This window comes from Camellia sinensis, chromosome 10 (assembly GCF_055761805.1).
Source record: "Camellia sinensis isolate YWXY chromosome 10, ASM5576180v1, whole genome shotgun sequence".
Classification (NCBI taxonomy): Eukaryota; Viridiplantae; Streptophyta; class Magnoliopsida; order Ericales; family Theaceae; genus Camellia; species Camellia sinensis.
In genome coordinates, this window is record NC_138970.1 from 29,371,756 (window position 1) to 29,383,797 (window position 12,042).

General features: G+C 41.8%; 1 protein-coding gene across 1 annotated transcript; it reads right to left on the bottom strand.

The window, feature by feature from the left end:
• Window positions 1–671: 671 nt before the first annotated feature.
• Window positions 672–1,837, bottom strand: LOC114322131 (abscisic acid receptor PYL4). Its single transcript, XM_028269387.2, has one exon. It carries the CDS (start codon window positions 1,544–1,546, stop codon window positions 923–925), a length of 624 nt encoding a protein of 207 aa, XP_028125188.2. The 5' UTR covers window positions 1,547–1,837; the 3' UTR covers window positions 672–922.
• Window positions 1,838–12,042: the final 10,205 nt, after the last annotated feature.

The window sequence follows — 12,042 nt, forward strand, 5'->3', positions numbered from 1 at the left end:
AACTTTGTTCATAATGATGCAATTCACAATCGAATCCCACTCAGACTCCGTTTCACTTTTTTGACTTTTTTTAATTTTTTTGAGAGGAGAGTATAATGATTATGGATTAGATGTGATGTTTTGTTTATTGCGATTAAAATAATCTATTTTATTTTTTGTGACTAAAATAATCACAAATCAACTTACCAAACGGAGCCTTATACTTCAACATAGTTGATGAGCAAGGATCCTCTAGAGTTTTTTTTTCCTAAAGTTTCCTAGAGTGGTGCATTGTGTAGTTGAGATTTAATGACAAGTCACATCAATTTTTCAACATTAAATCTCAACCACACAATACACCACTTTAAAAAATTTTAAGAAAAAAACACTCTAGAGGATCCTTGGTGATAGTTGATGGCATCCAAATATTTGGGACTAGTCGGCTTATGTAATCACAAAAAAAATAAAATAAATTAATAAATTAATAAAATAAAATATTACATCTAAAATATTATATCTAAATCATAAAATAAAATATTACACAAAAATAAAAATAAAAATAAAAAATTCCTTCCACACAAAATCTTTTAATCTTAGACTAAAATAGTAAAAAAAAAAACAAAAAATCAAAAAATAACTCATATTGCAAACGAAGCCATTAAGACTAATTTCTGTGAGAGAAACCATCCAAATTCAGAAAATGGTGTATGCATGTCATTATTGTTCTACAAACATTAACAACAAAAACATTAGCAACGAAAACATTAACAACTGAGATAGCAACGACACCAAAACATCTCCAGGGAGGGCACATTCGTCAGAAATCCCCAAAAAAAAAATGTTTTCGAAAACACCCACATATGTACACACCTTCGAGAACCCCCCAAAAAACTACAGATTTTCAGACAAATCTCAAACAAACATTTTCACAAAGACCTCATCGTCAAGCTCGTCCGACCGAGCTCTCAGCGATCTGAGCGAGCGATTGAAGATTGCATCGAACAATCGTCTCCACAAACACGCACGTCTCTTCCTTCGTATTCCCCGGCGGCGTATCCACGACGTACGACTCCACAACCACCGTTCCGGCGCCGTCTGCGGCGGGGTGGAGCGTCGTCACCGACTGATAATTCGCGAGGCGGTGATCGCCGCCGACGACGCTGAAGCTGATGACGTGGCGCTCGTCGTCGAGAATCTCGAGCCGCTCAGTGCTGTTGGCGGCGGGGAGGCCGGAGATGACGTGGACCTCCCGGACGGTGCCGACGTTGCCGTCGCCGTCGATGAGGTGGCAGCTCTTGACGAAGTGCTTGTACGCTTGTGGGTTGTCGAAGCGGCGGACGACGGACCAGACGGTGGAGACGGGGGCGGCGATGTGGTGGACGGCGGCGGAGCAGCACTGGTTGGGACCCACGGCGTGAGTGTGGTAGCGCGCGACGGAGTCCGGCACCGGAGTGGCGCACGTTAGAGGGGTACGCCGTTGATGAGATTGTTTGTGGCAAGTGTTTGTAATGGTGGTGTTGATTCTATGAAGAACAAGAGATGATGATTTTAATGGATTTGAAGGCATTTTTTTGATGGGTTTTGGATTCTGCTTTTGGGGAAGAGAGATTGGAGGATCACTTTAGGGATGGGTGTGTGTGTGTATATATATATATGGGGATTGAGAGTTGGGTTAGTCACTTTCTAACTTTGTAGAGGTGGTTGTGGGTGTGGGTGTTCTTTCCAGCTGATGATATGCTCTGAGGAGAGAGAGAGAGAGAGAGAGAGAGAGAGAGGTGGTTGGATTGTGAAAGTGATGAGAAGAAGTTAATGGAAGTTTCATGTGGGAGTAATAAAATAAGGAACTAGTTGCTGTTTTCTAAAGTTACCATTATAGCCCTGTGCTTCAAATTGTCACTTGCCTTTTTAAATTACAAAATTAGCCCCATGGAAGTTGCCCTTTTTTTTTTTTGGAAAACTGCAAGACAGTAGTGTTTATAAAAAATAATTACAAAAAATAGTAAATATTAATAATTAGAATTACATTTTTCATAAGTACATAATAATTTTAAAAAATTACTCCTGAATGGTAATTCTTCCCCCTCCTCCCTTTTTATTCATGAAAGCTAATTTTTTATCGTTATTTATATTTGTTGGCCAAAATTTAAAAATAAGCATGAATGCAAACAGAAAAAAATTATTTTCAAGCTAAGATGAAAGTGCAAATTAATAGATGTGGATTGTTCCGTTTTGCAATCAAATGGGATTGTTTGAGCTGCAATTTAATTTTATGACCCGTGCTATTGTCCAAGCGATAATTTTGTGTCTAAACATGGATTTTCACAGTGTTTTAATTAAGTTTTAAAATAATAAAATTTGCTAAGAAAGAACAAAATTTATTCCTTTTCTCCTGAATTTTTCTATATATATTGTGGATGTTGATTTCTGAGACACAACCAATCAGGAGAACTCAACAAGAGAGTACCGACAGAATAGATTAAGCCCGAACAACCTGCTACATAAAGATAAGAATCTGGCGGTGGTTCGTCCACCCGGAGGCACTCTAATGATCAAGTTAGTAATTATCTCTCAAAGATAGCTGATAGTGCTTAACTCAATAAACAGAATACAAAAAGCGTACCTTAGACCCACGGAAGTGCCTTACTTTTATAGTCAGCACTAACATGATCCTTGTAGAAGCCTAACTTCAATGAACTCTTACTCAATGCTCATCCTGGACTCCCAGCCAGATAGAGATAAACTCCTTAAGAGTTTTATCTTTATTCAGACTGAGGTTCTCCCCCGTTCTAAGACTCTTGTCCCTTATCCGTTCATTTCGGATTATAGTATCTCTGCAGATAACCTCAGTTTAGCTAAGATCATCTCGGCAACATGACCAAGACACGTGGTACCTCGGCTGACACTTTGGTGCCACCTTGGCCACGTATTGTTATTCACAAAATATGTTCCCACAACTGCCCCCTAGGTTCTATTACCTCGGCATCCTGAGGTGATGGAACCTATATCATTTGTCCACATAGCACGTCGGCTAAGACTTACTCCATCTTTCATGACTGAGATCATCACACGTCGGCTTGACATGACCAAGACTCTGCAGTCTACTTTATCAATGACCAAGAATCAAGAGTTTCAAGTTCCTTAACCAGAACCGTTCCTCTACCCGAGGTTCTTGCTTTATTAAATCAAGAACTTCAAGAGTTCCATCTGCGCATAAGCTGTCACGCACGGTTTTCTAACCGTTTCATCTACGCGTCGTTCTCTCATTGATTCGTACCTGACACGCGCCATCAAGTCACGTCACTTCTGCGCACGCCGCCTGACAGACACGTCGTCCAAGGTATATCATTTATGGTTTGCTGTCTTTTTTGCGTTTTAACAAAACGTTTCCCTCTCTCCGTCTCTTCACTTTGCATTTCTCCACTCTCTCAAAGTTTTCTCTCTCGGCGAAAAACCTCTATTTTCATTCCTTTAAAGCTTTCTGTAACTTGCATCGATCACCTTCTAAGGCTAACTTTTCATCTTCTGTTCGTGACCACTCACGTCGTCTGACTCTGGCAATATTCATCCAGCGTCATTCTTTTTCGGTAAGCCATTGTTTTTTCCCTTTTCAGTCTTTGGTTTATTTCAAACTTTATTGCATGCTGATACGGTGTTTGTTGTCATTATGAATCTGTTCACATTCTTGAATCTTTGCTTGTGTTTTGAATTTTATCATTTGAGTGTCAAACGTGCCTATTTGCGACTTAGTTCTTTTTCAATCTGTCGTTGGGTCTGTACATACGTACTGTTCATGTACTTGAGACTTTAGGAACTTTACCATTGTTTTGAGTTTCTGCACATCTGCACACATTCACTCAGTGTTCTTGAATTTCTTGAGTCTGAATCATATTTTCTTTTGTGTTTCTTTTTGTATTGTTTTCAGATTCTTGCCATTGATTCTCTGTTTCCATATAGATTTAGGCTTGGGATTTGAAAAAGAGATCACATACTTAGGAAAAACTTAACCAAAAACCCTCCTTAGATCCAAAAAAACCCTAAAAGCTGCCAGATTAGGATTTAGCCGAGGTCCTTAAACCCACACCAAACATTCCTTTCTGAAATTTTGTCCTAGTCTTCATCAGCCAACATTCATCAGCCGACATCATGGGTATGTTCAGGTGGAGAGGAGACTCCCTAGAAAAAATAAAGTATTTCCGTCAAGAGTTCTCCATCCCAGTTGATGTTCACCTTAGGTTGCCTGGGGAGAAGGACTCTATCATGTCTGATGGGGATGCCATGCCCTTCCCAGTAGTAGTATTTATAAAGTGTGGACTCTGGTTTCCCCTAGACATTCTCTTTATAGAGGTCCTTCACTACTATAAGTTCAACCCTATGTAGTTAGCCATCAACTCATATCGGGTTATCAATGGCATAATTGAACTAGCACACCGAGAAAAGGCTAGGATCACTTTAGCCGACATTCAATTTTGCTATACCATGTGTGGCCTCAAGTTCGAAAAAGGCTACATATACTACCTAAAGCCCAGATCCACCGTCTTCAAACTTATTGCCGACCTCCCAGACTCCAACAAGGGTACTGGAGATGATTACTTCATCGTCTCGGGCAACTGGGAGTTCTCACCTGATGAAGACCTCCACCTCTATCCCTTGAGCCGAATAGTGTTTAAAGAGGGTGATGGTAAGGACTGAGTCATTCTTCTAATCACACTTCTGTTTAGGACTTTGTCAAATTAATATATCTTTGTCTAAAAACTCTTGCCTCTTTACTTTTTTCTTTTGCAGCTCTCTCCCCCAGCCGGCAAAGAGATTTCGACAATCCTTCGTTCCCAGCCAAGATCTGAAGAGGCTGTTAGATCTCCCTTTGCAGAAGCGCAAGACGCCTCTTCTACTGAACTACATACCAACCACAAGTCGGCCTTGCTCGACGTACCTCGCCAAAGAAGGACTCTCCCTTCTACCACAACTTCACCAACAACTTCATCTCCAAGGCCAGATCAGGCCTCCACTTCTGACCCAGCTAATCAACCATCTACCTTAGCCCCTCAACTAATTCCTCTATCCCAGCGCCAACACCAACGCCGAGTTCCAATTTCTGCCCCTGCTAACAAAACCCGCAACCGCAAACGCCGACTTTCTGAGTCATCGGCCTACAACCCAGCAAACCAACTTACTACTCTTCCAACCATACACTTTGGCACTAAAGTTACAGTCGCCTCCACTGCCAATGAGATGGGCCGCAAACTGGCAGTTGTTAAAGAGTTACTCGTAAATATCCCCGGGGTTGTGATGGTGCAACCCTCGTCCTCTCCATCCCAACCAAATCCAAAGCCAAAAAGGATGAAGAAGGCCAAAGCAAAGGCCACAGTGACTCAGATCGATTTTGAGGACACTATGCCAATTTCCAAACTTACCGAGGCTGAAAAGAGCATCCCTTCTGTTGATAAACGGCCAGCCGAGGCCCCCTCATTTGATGCCCCACCGGCCAAAAAGCTGAGATCCGACCACCCAGAAGGCAGCAGCTATCCCCGCACCATGACCTGGGCGCCCGAGGTTATGGTGGACAATAGACCCCTTACTGTCGGTGACAGCGCGACAAATCTTGAAGTTGGCGCAGCCCTGCCAACTGCTGTTTTTTTGCCAAAAGACATGAACCACATGGCTAAATTGCATGAGTATAAGAACTTTGCTATCATGATGCAATACTCAGTTTTGGTAATCCTCTTTTACTTATTCATTTACAGTTCTTTCTATACTTAGTAAAATTTCACTAATCTGTTTTACTTTTTGCAGGCTATTCAACATGCTCACTCATATGTTTTCAAAACTGAGATGACGAGGAAAAAGTTGGCAAGAAAGACCAAGGAAACTGCTAACTCCTATCCTCACTCAATAAAGCCGAGGCCAACAATCGAACTCTAATGGACCAGGCTAAGGATGCCAAAGTTGCTTAGAATTTGGCCGAGGAAAGGGCCAAATTGGTCGAAGATCAAGCCAAGGTCACCAGAGCTGATCTTGTGGCTGCCAAGGCTAAGGCAGCCAACCTAGAGGCCAAGCTTTAAGAGGCCCTTGACTCAAAGGAAGTTGAAGTCAAGGCAGCCGATGAAAAAGCTTTCGAAGAGGGGCAAGCCACCATTCGCGACTAATATAAACAGCAAGTCAACCTGGCTTGCAACCGAGGTTACTACCTTGGTTAGATGGCGGCGCTCAGCAAGCTGACTGTTCTCATGGACTCCGACTTCCGAGACATCAATCAGTTTCAAGTGTCTTTCTCTCTAGAGCCCGAAGATGATGCCGAGGATGGTAAAGCTGATAAAGTGGGGGAAGAGGCTGCCACTGATGCCAAGTCTCCTACCCTCAACGAGCAAATAGACTTGACTCAAGATGAAGAGGATGATTTGGTTTCCAAGGGCATCTCCGCCAAACCAACCACGTTTGAGGCCGAGGTCCAGTGCGCCGAACGGAGTTTAGACCAGACTTTACTTGAGATAGATACTAAAATAGCGGCGGAGAAAAATGCACTGCTGCCAACTGAGGCCGACAAGACTCCATCAGCCGAAGTTGAGCAATCCCAAACCAATCCGGACACTTAGGATATTTTTTATTTTCTTTGTTTTGCGCTTTTACTTTGTATAAACTATGTTTAGTTTGCAATTTGGCTGAAGCGCCCTTTTTGTATTTGAACAAGTAATTTTGTTTGAATACAAGTCTCCTCCTTTCTTCTAAGTGTTTGAATGTTCGTAGGCTTTACTGCTTTCTTTCATACTTAGAATATTTTTTGCATGCCTTCAAGGTACACTTTAACTGTGCAACCTCCTTGGGGTAAAGTACCTCGGATATATCTTCTAATTGTCTATCTTGGCCTTGGCTTAACACTTAAAAATATTGTGAAATATTTTTACAAGTGTTGTTTATTTACACTTGCCACTTCACTTCTCACTTACTGTCTTCTATCAAGATTTTTGTCTTCTATCATTCCCAAGTTTGGTAACCTAATCATATCGGCGAGTACGTATGTCGGGTACTTCTTTCACTATTACCTCGGCTTAACTTCAACTTGTAAATTTTTCAGAAATTCAACAAGTGTTAAATTTCAACTATAGCAATCCCGATTTTGCCCTGACCTTCATTGTGTTCCGGACTCGGGTTCCGTAGTTGAATATTATATCCATGTCTTATTATTCTCCTTTGACTCTTTGCATTTGAGTTTTGGAACTTGTTGGGCGAGTTTAGAACAAGTTGGTTGTTAGTTGGTCTAGGTTGTTGTTGCCTAGATTTTAGCTTCTTCGCTCAAGCGAGGTTTCTTACGCTCGAGCGAGGATTGAGAGTTCTCAGGTTTCCTTCCCAAACGCAGCTTTTCTGGGAAGATGAAGTTTTTCACTTGAGCGAGGCTTCTTGCGCTCGAGCGAGGGTGTGCATTTGTGAAATACCTGAAGGTATACATTCTACGCTCGAGCAACACTTCTTGCGCTCGAGCGAGGTATCTTGTTGTGTCTGGTCGCTCGAGCGAGGCTGTGTATATCAGTTCATAGCTGGGTCTTTTTACTTGACTTTTTTTATTTCTTTTCATCCCAAAACCCTAATCCGAAACACTCTCTCTCTAAAACACTCTCTCGCTCTATAAATACACCTTGATTTGGGGATCTCTCAACCCTAGTCCCTTTATTTAAAAGATAGAGCATTTTGTGGGCTTCCATTTCATCCAAGCAAAATCGAGTTTGGACATCTTTGAGGTTCTTGTTCATCTCTTTTGAGCTTCTACATTTGAGGTAGGGATATTTTACTATTTAATATGGGTTTTAACCTAGGTATTTGTCATTTTGTATAAATGGTGGAATTTGGAAGGATTTGGGTGAAACTACGGTTTGGGTTTGAATTTTGAAAGAGGGATTTTCTACTTTAGGCTCCATATATGTATGTGAGGTCTTGAATATGATGTTACTTGAGTATAATTGTTGAAATTGGGTCTTGGGGTTAATATTTGGATAAAGGGGAAAACTTGCCCTAATTTATGAAAAATAATTATTTTGTATAAATAATAAAATTGATGTGGAAAATATGAGATTAGAAGGGTGTATAAATGGATGGTGTAGTTTGATTTGCAAAATCACTTACCTATGGAAATTTGATCGATTATCTGTTTGATAAATTATATATCTATTTAGAAATATCTGTTTTGGGCTATCGGTGGATGATAGCTATGATTATTGTAGAAGCTGCATGAGGATTAAGTGAATTAAAACTAATTATTTGAATTATGTCATTGAATATGACAATTTGATTAAACCATTGAATATGTGATTTGTTTAGTCATTGTATATGACAACGTTTTTAAATACATTATATATGTATCATTGTTTGGGAGGAGATAGGAGATGTACTCCATTGTTTGGGAGGAGATAGGGGATGGACTCCATTGAAAACTAAGTTGGCTGGAGTGTCTACGGTGAAAGTCCCGAAATCTTATATATATGGGTGCCGATTCCCTCGGGTGTGAATTCCGTAAAATGGCAAGAAAATAGAAGTGTTGGATTAATGAATGTATTGAATTGTAAACCCTTGAGTTGTAGCCTCATTTTAGTTGATTAGATGATAATGAATTTGGTAAATAGATTAATCCGAAATGGACAAATGGAAATGGATTGAGGTGTGGTTATTTATATTGAATGGTCTTGGAAAGGATTCGTGTTGGTTATGAATATTGAACATTTACCTGATGCTTATATCTTAGTTAAATCTCATATATTTTTTAGCATATCTCTACTGGGCTTTGGCTCACCCTACTTGGGAAACCATTTTCAAGTACAGGTGACATGCCACTTCTAAGAACATAGCTTAGGAGGATTTGGGGCTGAAGGCTCTATTTTTGTTATTTTTCCTTGTGTTAAATGTTTATTCAAGCCGAGGGCTTTATATGTATAAAGTTTAGGATTCTTTTGTTGTAACCAAGTGATATCTTGGAAAGATGTAAACCCGTAGGGCATTTATATTGTTGTAATTAATTAGTGTTAGATGCTGTAGTTTCATAATGAATATTTATGAAAGTATAACGCATGTAATCTCTTTTTGAATATAAACTCTGATGAATGAAGTATACCTTTTTATTGTGTTTATAGATCTTATGAATGGATTATTTATATTGTATTTTGAGGGCGTTACAACTTGGTATCAAAGCGTACCGGGTTTGAATACTTTGGGTACGTGGGAAGTGGTTAGTACCACAATGGGTTTGTCTCGCTTATTAGAGACTTAACTATGGATGTTATATGTTTATATAATAACATGCTTATGTGAATATACGGGTATGGAATTTAATTTCTAGGATGTTGATCGGCTCCATGGGTTTCTGGGAGTCCTGTTGGAAAGGCACTTGGTCACTGTCGTTTCTAACTGGAACTCTAGCGATGCCACGGGACGGTCATTATCCGGAAATGAAGTTTGTATGTGCTTATGTGATTATATGCTTATGTAGAGTGAATTACAGTTGTCCATCGAATTATGACGCGAGTGAGATAGCTTCGGCACATTTGTAAATGTGCTAATCTCTGATGTTACCTTTATTAGGATGTCAGGACGAGGTCGTGGTAGTAGGCATGGTAGGCCTAGGAGACACGAGATGCCTATACCGGATGAGATTCTAGCGCAGGAGGAAGGAATTGGTCAAGCCAATGTGGCCGAACCGATTGGTCAGCAGGCCATGGGCGCCTTAGCCCGTGAAATGGCTGGAGCATTGAGGGAATCCATGGACATTCTCAGAGCTGAGAATCAAGTCCAGGTCCAAGTAGTTGAAGCCGGGCCGTCCTTTCTGAAGAGAGAGTTCTTCCGATCGAATCCGGACGAGTTTTTGGGTAATCCTAAAGAGCCACTGAAGGCTGATGAGTGGCTAGAGCAGATGACAAAGACGTTTGAGATGCTCGGCATCGAAGACGGAGGTTTGAGAGTGACCTTGGCGTCCTTTCAGCTGAAGGGAGACGCAGGTCAGTGGTGAAAGTATGCGCGGGGGCGTATCGGAGGGACTTGGGAAGCCTTTGTCGAAGCTTTCCAAGACAAGTATTTATCTGCTACAGTAAGGGAGAAGTTGAGAGATCAATTCTCCAAATTGGTGCAGTTGAATACACCAGTGGCCAAGTTTGAGGCCACCTTCACTAGTTTGTCGAGGTTTGCATCGGAGTTAGCGGCGACCGAGGAGCGCCGATATTTGGATTTTGAGAAGAGGTTGCAGACTAGGCTCATGTTTAGGGTGGCCGGATCCATGATTAGAGACTATGGGCGCCTTGTGGAGGCTACAGCCCATCTTGAGACTATCATGCATGCGGAGGAGGAGAGAATGAGGGGCTCTAGGTAAAGTTAGGATGGTTAGGGGGATAGTAAAAAGCAGAGGGGTTCTAATCCTCAACAGTCCCAATGAGCGCATTCGAAGTCTACCTTTCCAGTGCCGAGTTTGGGTTCTAGAAGAGGTGGTCAGCGAGACATCACCTGTTTCAAATGTGGTCAGTTGGGCCACAAGTCTCCAGCTTGCCCACAGAGGGGATGAGGGCAGCGAGCAGCTTTATCTTCGGCTTGTTCTCAGGGCTAGAGTCAGGGCAGGGGCCAGCCGCTCACTTGTTATCAGTGTGGGCAGGCGGGGCACTTGAGGAGGTTTTTTCCACAGTTGGGTGGCACACCTAGATCGTCTGGTTTGAGGCAGACATAGAGTCACCAGCCAGCACAGTCAATACAGGCCTTAAGGGCCAATCAGGGAGTCTCTTCGGCTCAGTCAGTGCAGCAGTTTTATGCTCCGAGGGGTAAACAGGTAGATCAGAGACCTACGGGGCGCGTGTATGCTGTTACCGCGCCAGATCTTGTACCGACCCCACCTATTGTGAGAGGTACCTTTTTGTTTTGCAACTCGGTTGCTAATGTGTTGATTGATATGGGTGCATCCCATTCATTTATTTCGTCTGCATTTGCATCTATTTTGGGGTTAGAGTTGGCACAGTTAGCATCTCCTATATGTGTTCTGTCACTTATTGGGGGTGAGATGATTTTGAAACAGGGGTGTCGGGGCTATGATATAGAGGTCGTTGATCGCCAACTTCCTTTTTTCTTTTATATTGATGGACATGTCTGGTTTTGATGTCATTTTGGATATGGACTGGCTATCGTCATACCGGACTGTTATAGATTGCTACTATCAGAAGGTTACTGTATATACCTTGAGTAGTGATTGCTTTTATTTCTTGGGAGACCGGGTGGATAAAGTCTTATCACCAGTGTATGATTCGCGTGGCCAGAGTGAATTTAGTTGTCTTCTTGCTAGCTTTTTAAGTAGTGAGTGTGATGAAGTTTGAGTCGAGTTGCCAAGAGTGGTTTGTGAGTACTCAGATGTCTTTCCCGAGGATCTTACAAGTTTACCACCTCATCGAGAGATCGAGTTCTTTATTGATTTAGTGCCTGACATGGCACCGATTTCCATGGCACCTTATTGGTTTACGCCAGCTGAGTTGAGTGAGTTGAAAATTCAGCTCCAGGAATTACTAGATAAGGGCTTTATTCACCCCAGTACTTCGCCTTGGAGAGCACCGGCCCTCTTTGCTAAAAAGAAAGATGGAGCCTTGCGATTTTATATTGACTATCTAAAGTTGAACCAGGTTACGGTTAAGAACAAGTATCCAATGCCTCGTATAGATGACATGTTTGACCAGTTGAAAGGGTCTCGTTATTTCTCCAAGATAGACCTAAGATCAGGTTACCATCAGTTGAGGGTAAGAGATGAGGATATCCCGAAGACTACATTCCGTACGCGGTATGACCACTATGAGTTTCTTGTGATACATTTTGGGCTAACCAATGCCCCAGTTGTGTTTATGGACTTGATGAACCGGATCTTCCGAAAGCTCTTAGATTATTTTGTGGTCATTTTCGTGGACGACATCTTGATTTACTCACCCACTGAGGAAGAGCACGAGGAACACTTGTGAATGGTGCTTGAGTTACTTAGAACCCCTAAGTTGTATGCTAAGTTCGGGAAGTGTGAGTTTTGGCTAAAAGAAGTTAAGTTCTTAGGCCATGTAGTTTCCGGGGAAG